General features: G+C 39.9%; 1 protein-coding gene across 1 annotated transcript in view; it reads right to left on the bottom strand.

Moving 5' to 3' along the window:
• LOC133347154 (neurexin-1-like) overlaps positions 1–15,637 on the bottom strand; it is a 281,972-nt gene that overhangs the window by 32,503 nt on the left and 233,832 nt on the right. Inside the window, 1 exon segment of the mRNA XM_061559187.1 lies at positions 11,324–11,495. Within this exon segment, the coding sequence (XP_061415171.1) occupies positions 11,324–11,495 (172 nt within the window).

The following is a 15,637-nucleotide window of genomic DNA, read 5'->3' on the forward strand; positions in this document are numbered from 1 at the left end:
TCCTGTTGCAAACCATCGTACATATGTGTCCAAATAGTGCCAGTTTCCTTCTCATCACTGCCTGCATCAGGTCTTCTTCTGTGCGAAACCTTCTTATTTCTATTTCGGTCAATCTTTGGGTCCAGCTTAGATGCAGTGTCCTTCCGTAGTAATATACTTGCCGTGACAATATGTTGTCTCTCGGTCTTTTATAACGTCTAAGTCTCGCATGCATACAAAACACACATGTTCTTAAGATGTTCAGTTTGGTCTTGTAGCTGATCTTCTTGCTTCTCCAGATGTTATTGAATCCGCCATTACTCATTTTGCAATCCTCGCTCTTACGTCTTTCTTATAATTGTTGCCCCATGTCAGTAGACTTCCCAAGTATACAAACTCCTTCACATTCACAACCTTGCTGCTTTCCATTATTACTTCATTCTCAATGTCCTCCCTTCGCAACACCGTCGTATTTGTCTTTTCCACGTTAATCCTCCGTCCTGAATCCTTTCCTGACTTATTCAGCGTATGGACACTTTCCTGCAGTACTACGCAGCTTTCTACTATCAGATCTATATCAACTGCGAATCTCAGGTTATTTATTCTTTCTCCTCGCACAGATATTCCTGTGCCATTGTCTGGACTGACATCCATCACTCTTTCCAAGTATGTGACGAAGATGTTTGGCGATGGTGGATCTCTCTGTCGCACACCTATTGTTGTTGGGAACCATTCTCCTATTTCCTGTTCAAACTTTCCTGCTGACATTGACCTTCACCGATATCATACAGAATCTGTACGAGTCTTTTCCCTACTCCATATGATCTTAATGCTGCCCACGTTATATCTTGCTTAGTCGAATCGATTGCTTTCTGGAAATCTATTCAACAGTTGTAAATCAGCCTATTCTCTCCCTTTGCTTTCTCTGCTATAGCCCTTAACATCAAGATTTGCTGTACTGTGCTCCTATCTTTCCTAAACTCTGCCTGTTCGTCCACCAAATAATCCTCAGTCTGTACTTTTAATCGATTTAATCGTACTGTTATAAGTATCTTCCTGATGTGGCTAATTAGTGCGATGGTTCTGTCATATTTACAATCGGTGAGACCTCCTTTCTTGGGTATCATCACAAGTATGGATTTTGTCCACTCCTCCAGTATTTTCCCTCCTCTCCATACTTGCTTGCGTAGCCCATGGATTTCTTTTATACGTTCCTTCCCTCCAGCTTTTATCATTTCTCCGCTTATGCTGTCCACACCTGGACTTTTGTTTTTCTTGATATGTTTTATTACCTTTTATACTTCGTCATACAATGTTACTGTTTTCATCATCCCTCAGTGGTGGGGATATCTTTTCTAGTTCATCCAGCAGCTCTTTATTCTTTTGATCCGTATCCCTATAGAAACCACTGCAATACTCAGTCCATCTCTTCTTTGTGTTCTTTGTCCATCAAGATCTTACCATCCTTGCGTTCATATTCTTAGGTTTTTTCTGTAAAGTCACGTACCGAAAAAACCTAAGAATATGAATCCTTGCAGTCACGAAAGCTTCATATCTAGCATCCTTGCGTTTTACCACTGTTTGCCTTGGTTGCCACTTCCTATCTGTGCACTTGCCTCGTTTGTACACCTCCCTGGTCTTGTATTCTCCAGCATAGTATGTAATGTTGCTACATTGTTGTTCCAGCAATTCCTGCTTATCCTTTCATACCGATGTCCTTACCTCATTGTATAGCTTTTTGTACTTAGTCGCCGTCTCATTCGATTTCTTTAACTTTAGCTTCATTTTTATCTGTTCCTGTGCTAGTTCCAAGGTTGCTGACTATGCTCCCCTGATTCTACTCGAGATTTCCTTTTAATGTGTCCTGCTCGTCTCCTCATTTTCGCGTACCTCTATGTTCCTCCTCTTCTCAAATTGCATTGTGGATATACGTTTTAGTTTTAGTCGTAAGTTGCATCCACGCTGTGGTCCGATGACACATCGGCTCCTTGGAATGTTCTGCGTTGCCAAACTGATGTTTTCCAGCGTCTGTCGAACATTACCTACTGATCCTTATGGCGGTACCCTGGGGTACCAAATAATACAAAATAACCGAGGCAATTAAATATTTTATTTCTGGGACACTATTTTTTCAAGGGGTGAACTTAACTCCGCGACTGGGGTACCAATCAATCCGAAATCAGTGCTACTCCGCGATGTCGAAACGCCAAACATTAGCATAAAAAATCCGTTTTAGAAAATTTCTACTTTGAACAGTGCATCGTGTACAGCTTGTCGAGATGAGTCGATTGCCGCATCGCCGACCATCAACAGACTAAAAATGACTGCATCACGGGCATTATGTGAGAGCCGGGTACTATGGAACCCTGGGGTACCGCCATAAGGTTCAAATTGACTACTATATTTACCCAAGATTGTCAGTGTTTAACACGCGTGACATCACTTCACGTCGACCAGCCCCCCTCATTAATAATCATGAGCAGGTTACGTCATCCACATGGACCCACCCATCGTTAATTATCATGAGCAGGTGACGTCATCCACATGGACCCACCCATCGTTAATTATCATGAGCAGGTGACGTCACTCCACATGGAGAAACCCCCTCATTAATAATCATGAGCAGGTGACGTCATCCACATGGACCCACCCATCGTTAATTATCATGAGCAGGTGACGTCATCCACATGGACCCACCCATCGTTAATTATCATGAGCAGGTGACGTCACTCCACATGGAGAAACCCCCTCATTAATAATCATGAGCAGGTGACGTCATCCACATGGACCCACCCATCGTTAATAATCATGAGCAGGTGACGTCATCCACATGGACCCACCCATCGTTAATTATCATGAGCAGGTGACGTCATCTACATGGACCCACCCATCGTTAATTATCATGAGCAGGTGACGTCATCCACATGGACCCACCCATCGTTAATAATCATGAGCAGGTTACGTCATCCACATGGACCCACCCATCGTTAATTATCATGAGCAGGTGACGTCATCCACATGGACCCACCCATCGTTAATAATCATGAGCAGGTGACGTCATCCACATGGACCCACCCATCGTTAATAATCATGAGCAGGTGACGTCATCCACATGGACCCACCCATCGTTAATAATCATGAGCAGGTGACGTCACTCCACATGGAGACACCCCCTCATTCATAATCATGAGCAGGTGACGTCATCCACATGGACCCACCCATCGTTAATTATCATGAGCAGGTGACGTCACTCCACATGGAGAAACCCCCTCATTCATAATCATGAGCAGGTTACGTCACTCCACATCAAACAGCCCCCCTCATTAATAATCATTATAAGGTGACGTCATCCAAATGGACACCCCCCCCCCCCATTCATAAGAATTAGCGGGTGACGTCACTCCACATGGGGGGGGGGGCGAGGTGCCTCCTCCCCCCTCCTCGGCGTCAACTCACAACCCTCACTACAAAGGCAGAACCCTGACGTCATCACGTGATCTCCGTAACGCTGTTGAGACATCAAAGTAAAAAGGACGTCATGATGAACGAGGGATTATAACCTTTAAATGAAATAAGTCTGTGTCACGGCGGCCTTACAAATTGCACACGAATGGATGCAATGAATATCACGTGGCGGTTTGCTTTTCGCTTGCAAGTTTCAGATTTACTGCAATACACCCGTCCTTGGACGGGCAAAAGGTGAGTCTACCATATAATGGTTTCCATGTGGCACCCTCCATGCGCATTTTCTGCAGTTTTTTTGTTTGAACTTAAAATTACATATTAGCATGTCATGGCTTGGCTCTCCAACACACCGGGGTGCTGTACTAGTGACAAATTGGCACATTCTGTTTACGTGACAACCCTTACTAGTTGGCTGTGTCGGGTGGTGGTGGGTTTTAACGACACATTTATATATTTACGTGATCTAACCCAAAAAAACCTCTTATGGATAGCATGTTGTGTTTTAGAAGCAATTTCTAGCAGTTTCTCATCTCTTTCATTTATTCCTCTATATCCATACCTTTGCATGATCTACTCCCATCCGGTGTTATCCTTCCCAATTTTTGCATTGCAGTCTCGCACACTTATCTTAATATCTTTCCTAGGCAGTTCCTTTAAAGTGCTTTCCAGCGTTTCATAGAATTCTTCAATATCCTCTTCTGAATTATCTGATGTTGGTGCATATGTATGGATGACAGACATATTTAGGGGTTGTCTATTAAATCTCGCTAAAATTACCCTTGGACGAAACGGTCTGTATCCCAATAATGATGCTTTGCCTTTTGCACTTAACAATAACTCTCCTCCTCTGGTGTAAACTTTATCTTGCCCTGACCAGATCACATCACCCCCATTTATCTCCCCCGTTCCTGCCTATCTCAATTCTGCCAGTCCTGTATATATATCTGCCAAATGTTTTTAATTATAATATATAATCACATCTATTTAGTAGATACTGTACTTACATTTGCATTCCTCTTCATGTGAAATTCTCTCCAATAAATCTAGAAATGTCAAGTTATGAACCGTGCTCTTGTTTTCTTGTAGATTAAACTATTTTCAATATTTTACTGCTGGAAAGTATTTTACTCATGAAGCGGTCTCTTTATCCTATAAACTTAGACATGTAGATGTCCACATGATGATATAAAAAATGAGATTGACTTGAATCTAACGGACAAACCCCAGATGAACAGAGATGTCCCTGACATCAACAAATTCAGCTCAAGAAGTGATCACAGACCGGTACGATGCTAGATTAACCTTGTTTATTTATCTCAATAAGCTAACCAATTCACACTTTTTTGTAACCTTTCATTGCTAATATATTTAAGAGTAATAATGTCTATAGGAATATGAATAAAAATGGTTGTTTACACACTATTTATGTGATGGCATTCTCATGTTTATCTCTGTAATTGCGTCACTGATGGTCTCTGTACCTCACAGAATACCATATAAGCAATATAAGCTACACCTACAGCAAGTCAATACTAATTGTCTTCCTCAGTCATAAATCTTCTGCTTGGCATAACACTTTTTTGCAAACAAAGGCCTAATTCTTGTGATGACTCTACAAAACACTGCGGATGTAATGATGGATGGATTCCAGTCAATATGCTGCTGGCGCTATCAGCAATCAATAATAACCCTTGCCCCTCAAGTCTAATTAGCAAATTTCACTGCCCTAGTTACCCTTTGCTAATTCATACAATTGGCAACTGTAGCTCAGCTACCCCATGCCCGATCCACAAACATGCCAAATAAAAGTAATTATGTAGCAAATAATTAACATATTCCACTGCATGCATATACCGCATGTGTTTTGGAGAAGATTATGTGCTATTCATGATGCCAATAGGACTGAGCACTGTTTTAGCAATAGATGGTAGAATGGACATAATTGGGAGCATTGGCAAAAATGTAAAATATGTTTCCCTATTGGTTCAAATTCTATTCCAAATAAGCACGATTTATTTACCCAATCATTTATACATTAAAATAATTCACTCACAATGGAACTTATGTACATAACGGAGTACGATAGGAAAATATTTTTTTTGCATTCCCATCAAATTATGTATTAATAGTTTTTTGGAGTTCGTTGTAGAATGTTATTAATTCCACCATTATCCTCATTGCAGATCTGACTCCAATCGTAGTCAGGGTCAGCTGTCACAGGAGAATTACTTTTACGACAAAACGACATATTCCATTATAACTGATAAGCTAAGCATGGCCATGTTTTTTTTTACATCACATGCATATGAAAACTGTGGTGCACCTTACCTCGGTATGCAGACCCAGTTTGTTTTTGTATTTTTTACAATGAATTACATTCCATTTCATTGCAATTTGTGACATATTTGCATATACTGTAGACACGACACAGTGATATTTTCAAACATGTTTATGATGGCCAAACAAACCATCCAGTACTTGACAATCCCACATGAGAGACATGGTTTGAAAATGTTCAGGCTCCTGCTATTCTGACATTCTATATATATGTAATCAAACAAATGTTTACAGCCCAGATTGTGATAACAGTCCTCTTGCTTTTATTTCATCGTTGTTCAAGGCTACCCAGCCTTAAGCAATTCAAATTGTCATAGGTTAATCATTGTATTACAATGATATGGTTTTTGTGCCTGTAATCCAGCACTTTCGATAAAGATGATTGTGCGAGTTTAACTGCCTCTGGTAGAGCTATGTGGAGTTATGAGTAGATGTCCTTATATCACATAGGCCGATGCCATATCTGTATGGATTTTGGAGCATCATCATCTTGTTCGGGTAGACTTTTGCAGGTTTTCCATTTCCACCAACATGTAAAATCCTCCTACCATCGATTTATCGAAAGATGTTGGCAATTTAGCTTAGAATTGCAGAAACAATGTTAGTACAAGGCTGTATGCTGAGCCAACATTCATTATTATTATGCTTTTTTGAGAGCAGGTGAAGAACTTAAGAGCAGGTGAAGATGTTTAATGAGGTGAATGGTTGGTATCTATTGCTTAATAGAAATACCTAATGATGGCTGGCTGATTTGCAATAGTTTAAACTCACTATTAATCATTCTTCCACTGATATAGACATCTGTCTATAATGCAGTTTTTTTTTGGGTTAGATCGCGTAAATATATAAAAGTGTCGTTAAACCCGCCAACACCTGACACAGCCAATTAGTAAGGTTTGTCACGCAAACAGAACGTGCCAAATCGTTAATAGTAGAGCACACAGCCTGATGAAGCTAGTTGCAATTACTGGCGTTGTAAATGTTGTGGCCTTGCTCTCCAACACACCGGTGTGCTGGACTTGTGTAGTGACGTTAAGGGTGTCACTTTGGTGTTCGCAGCCAGGCACTGTCATCAGAGTGCGACTGTGCATCTGGAGCCTCTCTCTGGGACCAGAGTGAGTACGGCATGCGAACGAGCCCTAGGGGCCATAGTCCTGGTGACGGCCTGAGAGAGGGCAAGTCAGGACGTGGTAGTCTGGGTGAAGCCGAGAGGGCACGTGACCGGGACGGGGTAGTGATGGGGGCCCGAGGGGGGCTCGAGGGGGACTTGAGGGACACGTGATGCTCGGTCAAGATCCTTCGGGAAAGGTCTCGAAAGGGGCGTGGCTGAAGGTGGAGCGAGGCCACGCCCAGGAGCATAAAGGGGCGGTCCCGAGAGCGTTCTTGGCTGTTCTCTGGAATCAACCCTCGGTGCTACCGTCTCTCTGATCTTCGATCTTCGCTCGGCATCGTGGGTCAATCGGAATGTTACTGACTGACCCGGTTATGTAGTTAGCCTGTTAAAATTGTGTTGTTACCCTGTTATGGTCTAGAGTGTGTACGTGTATGTAGTTAGCCCTGTTGGGGCTGTGTAATAAACGTGTTGCCCCCAAGTCAAGTTTGTGCTTCCGAGTTCAACACTACACTTAGGCGTGTTCCGTGTTGGGTGGTGGTGGGTTTAACGACACTTTTATATACAGGGTGCTTCGAAAAAATGTTAACCACTTCTGAGAATTCGCAACAATACCACAAGAAATGAGCCTCCGGGCTCTGGAGACCACCTGGAGAAGATTCCAGACACGTGTTGACAATGATGGCGAATAAGTGGAGACTGACTTTTGAAGCTATTAACGTTACATTTGTTATCATGTTACAGTGTACTATCCGTTCTTTATCCATTAAAAACGATAGTTCCATATGTAAGTGTTCATTCTTTTTTTGAAGTGCCCTATATTTACGCGATCTAACTAAAAAAAAACCTGTATTGTAGATGACCCTGGTCGCGAAAGCCTACGTGTTGAACAGACATCTGTTTGTCCATCATTCCTCATTTGACTCTAGCACCAAAAGTGGTACACTGATTAGCACTATATATGCGATTGCCTTCCTTTGTGCATGATTGCAGTGTTGAGACAAGCACTGTGCCCAAACTTATACGCAATAAAATAACTAACCAAGCTTCCAAATGAGGAAGTCTTCCATTATTAAATGAAAAAATGAAAATGCTATTGTATTTTGTATTTAAGAAGTAATTTTTTTTTAGCGATGTTCAAAAGTACTTTGTTCTAATTAGGTAATACTAATGTGTACCGAAGACAAAACGTTATCAGAGCCACACAAATCTATAGAAAGTATAATTTTCATTGGGTACTTTTACGTCACGTAATTTTCTCAATTACTCCAACTGCATAATATAGCTATCACATTAAGTCATGATACAATTGTTTTAACTATTCAGATGCCATGAATCAAGACTCACATGTAGCTTGAAATACACTGAAAAGGCATCAATCAGAGAGGGGTCTATACATTTCCCAAATGCTGAAAGGGTATGACAAGGTGGTTCGGTTTTTTTCACTTGGCCCTGTGGTTATAAAATCAAGTAATAAGATCTGCCAAACATAAATTACATGAATGTTCATGGACTGGTGCTGAAAAAATATATTCATGGTCCTTTTTTACAAGTTGGGTGTCATTCACCCACTAAGTTTAGGTGTTTGGCAATGGATGAGCTTTAAATTTAGCTTTTAGGATGACATTTTTTAGAAGAGACTTAATTAAGGTCAGCCATATGGTCACAGCTATAATACATTTTTTAAAATAAAAATATGCTATCATGCTCAGTCACCTTTTCTGTTTCACTAAAAGGCCAAATAAATTGCAAACCTGGAATCTTCAATAAGCATTTCTTGTAATGTAATAATTATTGCCAAGCATAAATAATCTCGAGTAAGAATATATTTCCTTTAGCCCTTTTTACGTAATATAATATACAAATGTACACGTGCACCGTGAGCTGTTTTAATTACAATTTCAAAATGACCAGGGGAAAAAATATGAACGATCAGAGAAGCCCCGATTAAGTGACAAAGGAGGGTCGCAGGTTATATGGAATTCATTATAGCAACAAAAACAGAAACAAGTTTGCCATTGGATTTTTCTGTGATTTATGAAGTTTTGAGCGAAAGTGCGACTAATTAATTCTGCAAAGCAATCTTATAGCAATGCATAAACTTGCTAAACACTCTTTATTTTGAAAGTGCCCACTCCTGAATTGCCAGTAAAATATATGTGTATGAAGCAAAGCATTACCTTGTACCCACCTGCATATTAGAGAACGCTGAATCATTTCCTAAATTATCATTGCTAACACCTGCAATATAGCCTGTGATGCCATTTCAAATGAAGCATTTTGTGGGCGAAAATTAGATTTATAATAATTATATGGAATAGTACATAATTTGTGCCTATCCTGAGGGCAAGGACAAAATTACATCTCTCCCCAGCATGGGGGGGCCTGCATGTGGTGCCTTTCTTTCCTGCAGTATAAGGGAGGAAGGCAGGATGACGAGGCCTTATGTGACTCGCTTTTTTTATTCTGTTCGAACATCTCTGCCATCACAACAACAGTGCTGCCCTGAATGATTAACGTGTATGGCTCACGTTAAATATTACATATCTGTTGTTTCAAGGCGTTCTGCTTTATGCTTGTGTGATAGATAAAGGTGCAGCCCTGAAACTACTTGGTCAAGACACAGCTGCTAAAGACGGGCCTCCACTACAGGAAGCTCAAGAGAGCCTCTCTAGAAGGTATTTGGCCTACTCTTCCATGCTGGACAGACATCTAGGAAGAGCTGGGAGTATGTACACTTTATGCCATCACACACGACCTGCTGATCGACTACATGTGGTGAATCCATTTATACTGCAGGGTGGACAAAGGTGATGCTGGAGGGATTCAGGTAACTCGCACATTTTTAAACTGCCACGCTGGGAGATCAAATCGAATGGGTGACGAACCATTACACCACATCAGCATACCAGTGTGTCCTAGATGGGGATGCATTAAAAAAATGAGAGCATAAAATGAGTAACATTCGTGACTTGTACCCAATTTCCTAAGATGAATTTAACACAAGGTTGCCCAAGGCAGACCTCTCACTTTCCTTGATTATCCTTGACTAAACGAATATTCCATCATGTATGTGGATAATAAAAATTGTAAATCTCTTCAGCTCATGTCCATTTACAAAAGCAGTGACGGCCTTAGAATCAACGTGTAAACCCATTTAAAGGTCGACTGCTACTTTATTGTTCATAGCACGGAATAAAAGCAAAGGTGACATTAATTTGTATTCATGCAATTGAATTTCCCTTTGAAAACAAAGTATTATTTAACCCATTAACTTTGGAAGACCAGGATGAATTTCTATGTTAATTTCAAAGGCAGAACATTTTATTGTGGGTGACAAATGCTTAGACATAAACAGGTGTGAAATTGGTTACTCATTCCGAGTAAAATGGTCACTTAGATTGAGTATAACAAATGAATGTTGGTCATCCTTTCAGATTTTACAGCGACCTCATACAAATGAAAATGTAAGAAATAATGCCAATTAAAGAAATATGTTTTGCACTGAAACTTTGTGCAAACATTTTCCACCCAATCCACCTGTTAAAGTTGATTATCTAAATTGCCCCTTGCAATGTTTATTTCTACAAATGAGTATTGAAATACAAAATGAACAATTTTAATTTGTAAGGCAGAAAAGCAATTATTCAAAAATAATGAAAAATGACATTCACGCAAACATTTACAAATGTATTTGCGACATTCGTACAGTATAAGTAATAATTTAAAGCATAATGTACAGGCCTTTGTCTTTCCACTGCTGGATGACGGCCTCGTGCTGTGTTGGTTATGGGGGTTGTTTGGTGATACGTTGGCACACTGTTTAGTGCAGGTTGGTGAAGGGATGGTGAGGGCCCATGGCTGGGAATTGAACTCTGGTGGCTCGGTTATTAGCACAGTGCAATAAGTGCTACGCCACTGCTCGCCAATTATATACGTCATCTCTTTATTTATAATTATAATTATTCGTATAATAACTACGACTGCTTACTTGGAAAGACAAAAATTATCCTCATATCTTACGTGCTCACACATCATGAAAGAAATAACTGTTTGATTGTTGACAGTTCAGGCAATTGCTCTTATTAATGGCAAAAGCATAGCCATTGCTTTGAAGAAGGGACATTGCCCAAATCGTGGCCGATTATAAATATGTTGTCCTCTTTAGGGAAGTGTTATGGATATGTTGAGTTTTTGTTATTTACAACAGTGTCAACTGAGTATCAATATTTTCTTAAGAGGACATCAATATTAACAAAAAGACCAACATCGAAAGAAAAACAATCAACAGAACAACATACAGATCTTCATTTCCTCATGTCACACACAGCGCACATCACAGTTGTCAATACGAAATACTCAGCGGTTCAAAAACGTGGGCAATCGACTACATCCTACCCTGGCACTCAGGGCGAGAGGGCGGCCACTCACCTGAAGGGAAGCGCTCATTCACTGGGAGGTTGTCGAGCTGTAGCGTGGCATTTCCACCGCTCCGTGAGAACCGCACCACGTGATACTTGCCGTCATTCACCAACGAATTTGCCTCTTCGACGGCAATGTCATCTGTGCCGACATTAAATTTGACTCCGATTTTGCCATGTTCCTGCAACAGAAAAACATCGACGGGTCAAAAAACAGGCATTGCGTCAACAAAAAGTGAAACGTCATAATACAATTGAATCACAATTCACAGTCCATGGGGGGTTTTTTGACCATACTTCTCGATGCTGGTCAATGTGGGTTGGTGAAATGTGGACCTAGAACCGGTTTAGATATCACTCACCACTGATGTTAGCCGTTGCTGGCAATTGTTACTCAGCATGATAACCACTGTGCCACAGCTGCATCTTGAAACTTTCAATATTATCATTAATGCGTAAGTACAATTGAATACCCATGGGTGGTTCCCGGCGCCAATAACAATGATAAGTCACGAGCTAAAATTCCATGTTACTATGCCAGGGACCGGTTTCCCCAAATAATAACGATCAGACTTGATGTTCAAGAAAGTGGTGACCCCAGAGGAATGATGGCTTGTGTCCACTGATGGGAGTCTTTTGAACTTCTGTGAGTTCAGTGTTGGGCACTCTGCCACGGCACCAGCCAATATGAATGCTGTATGCATATCTATACGTGTGTGTATTAATATTGCTATGCTGCAATTTATACCGGGATTTTATATTTGAAATAATTTACATTGATATGGTTAGGACAGTGGTAAAAATAATACTAATGCATTTTAACTTTGTCATTTCAGATGTGACAAAATTATTGCTAAAGTAACCAACCTTTCATTTGTACTGAAAAATCTGTATACATTTTTTTCAAAGTCGTTGACTTTAATTTTCGACGGTTGGTATTTTAAAGCCATTGCCGTTATGAACGTCATTGCCAACACATGGCCCAGTGTCACTTCATGGCGAGGCCATTTCATTGTTGTGTATATACAGCTTGATAAACAGCTAACTAAATAAAGTAGTGAGATTATGTGACAGATGCTATGGCAGGAATAAGATTATATATATTTATTGAAAATAATTTGTTCAATTTACATGCCACATTCCAAGGACTAAGGCTCAAATTTAGAAGAATATGTTTATAATATGTTTATACTCATATTTATTGAATGTACAGTGGGATATTCACATCACGTTTTCCAGGTAACATTTACCTTTCATAGTCGTGTATATAGTTATGAAGCACAATGCTTCTTCTTCTTATATAATTACAATATTTCCACTATACTAGATTTCAAGATCGAGATTGTTACGCCTATCCATGTAGAACCTCTTAAATATTGGCAATGCAGTGTAACATTGAACAGCCCTATGCATATTTCTAGATGGTGAACAACTATACCCGTACGAGTTGAGAGCATGAGCATTAGCATCTGCATCAATGCTCAATATAATGACACTGCTTGTGTGCAATTTTGTCAGACGCCCGTGTAGAAGTTGCATGTTTAAAAAGCCATACCAAATGGAAATTAAAATTATAGCAATTTACGAAGATCCACCAAAACAGAGATCGTGAGCCTTGAACATGATTCCAGTTATTGTTACCAATCACACCACCTTCAATGATCAATATGCCTTGTTTAAGGATTCTCTGTGCTCTGCTCTGAACTAATGAAAAAACGATACTACGCATTGCAGCTGGCTCTCATAAACGTTTGTCTCCCGTATGCTTGCTTTGATGGCTCATATATGTTTGCGGAGAACATCTTGCCAAATTTTAAGCGAAATGATGTTGGCTTGGATTTCGGAGTAAATGCACCACTTCAGCTGTGACTGCATAAAATAATTCAACAGAACCCAGCGCACAGAAGAGGATGTATTTACGAGAAGCTCACTGTTGGGACATGGTATTTATGTATGCACCCTTAGATAAGAATAAAACAAGAATTGGCAGTGCTTGTTTGTCACATGTATACACTCTCATCGCATCAGTAAGTTTGCCTGGTAATTTTGTTTTCAGGATTTATTATCCATTAGCAGCAAAATACAATGTGAGGTTTTCACAATGAAGGTTATTTTAATCCATACACAATAGTTTACTCATTTTTGGGTAAATTACATTATTTTTCAAACGTCAATTACATTATTAAACGAACTCCATACAATACAATGCATATTTCCGTGCAAATTGTATTGCACTGTATTCTCTAAATGTATGTATTATATCATTTTATAGTAAAAGACAAACACACACCTCTATATATATTTAATAATGAAGTGGAACCGTGATCCAGATAACAAAATTCAAAATGAATTCCTGCAGTCACGAAAGCTTTAAGTCAAAACAAAATGAAAGTTTAAAAGCCTCTAGCCGTAGTTATATTAATGGCTAAAATTGTATAGCCCATTTGTCAATCCACTGTTGATTGCAAGCCTCCCTACACCGAGTCTGTAATTGATGTTGTTTCCCCATACTTCACCATGCTGGTCCACATGGTTGTTTGACGATGCTGGCCGGGAACCGAACTCAGGTCACCAGGTGAACCTTGCGGTGTGCTTACTACCCACTGCACCATCACTCGACGACTGTTGTCAGGTTATAATTTTGCAACATGAGAAACATTTCCTTTAATCTGCTGTGATGCCCTTACTGCTTATTTGCACAGTGCCATCAGCTGTGCCTGCCATCTGGTGTGTCTGTAAATGGGTCTCAATGTTGCTGAGGCTGCGTGCACACAGAATTCAAAGTGGCCCCATATTCAACACGGTCACTTTGGCCATGTCCCCAAGGAAATTATATGATACGAGGGATAATATATAAATAGGGTCGGTATTAATGACTGTATTTGCTCCAGTTGTAATTCTTGTGTATAAAACTTTGAATTATCAACGCCTGCAATCCATGCTTGCACTGGATTAGAAACATAGCTTCAAGACACGTAATTGTGACAGATTTATTATAAGGGATTAGTTTGTGAATGGCACTTGAGATGTTCATTACCACTATTGTATATGTTAACTATATTCAAATATAAAATTCTGCAGCTAGTGTATATTAAACAAATACTAAAAGAAATGCAGAACAAATTAAAACACGTACATATAATTGACACACGTATTAAATTAATTTCACACTCATATTTGGCACTTCATAAAATTTCTCTCTTATTTAAAACAGATTTTTTTTAAGTTACTGCAGCATTATGTACTTTTATTGTTTAAAGTGCCTTATGAAAGCCTCCCGAATATAACAAAACAAAACTCAACACACGTGTCAATAACAATGCCTTCAAAATATATATAAAAGAGGTAATGTATTGGGCAAAGACCTTTTTCACAGAACATAACAGCACATGCTGTGAAAAACATCCATTGCCTAAAATGTGTTGAGCCTATTTGTTACATTCTGATTCGTGTGCTTCTACACCACTGTCAACGCGAAATCATCAAATAATTGGGAAAACGTATAGCTTAGTTTGAGTACGTAATGTGACAATGAAGTGGTACAACAAACGTGGACTCCATGTTTCCATCTGTATCGGACAGTGGTTCCCCCGTTGCACGTGGAGGTTTTCTCCGCGTGCTCCAGTTTCCTCCCATTAATAAATACTCATTAATTGGCTCATAACATATTCATATATAGAGGAATGCAGGGCTTGAGCAATTGTTGATGCCAGCTCACCACCTTGCGACCTTCCCACTTGTCTGTGATTCCTCACGCCTCTAAGTCATTCTCTCTCTCTTAAAAAGTGAGTGCATACTGTGCATATTACAAATCGGGAAAATATTCATTCACGTATAAATTTACTTTTACTATCATAAATGTGAAATAACAAAATGTACCCCCCCCCCTTACCAAACAGCATGGCAGGATTCACGATTTAAAAGCCAGTGAGGGTGCATTATCATGTGTGCCAGCCTAAAGTCTCTTGCCTGACATTACACAATATGTCACAAATGTGTTCCATTGATAACCTTGTTTGCATTGCACACGTAAGCTGAGTAAAATAATAATATTAATTTTACCAAACACAATCTCAACGTCGCTAAGTAGGAACACCGTCTTGTGTCATCATAGTGGGCCGATAGTAACAGATCATTCTCACTAAGAAGTCGACAACATGGTACAATAAGTGCATCTCAGATGTTAATATCATATCTGTGCCAAATAGAAATATCCTGTTCTTTGCAGAGAACACAGCAGTCGGCAAGGCTATTCCCCTCGCGGGCGAGGCGATGACGACAAACCCGTTTGCAATTGGCCGCGGAGATAGCACGGCTGCAAAGC

The sequence above is a fragment of the Lethenteron reissneri genome, chromosome 25, assembly GCF_015708825.2.
Source record: "Lethenteron reissneri isolate LAM-NWPU_2019-01 chromosome 25, ASM1570882v1, whole genome shotgun sequence".
In the NCBI taxonomy this organism is placed as follows: Eukaryota; Metazoa; Chordata; class Hyperoartia; order Petromyzontiformes; family Petromyzontidae; genus Lethenteron; species Lethenteron reissneri.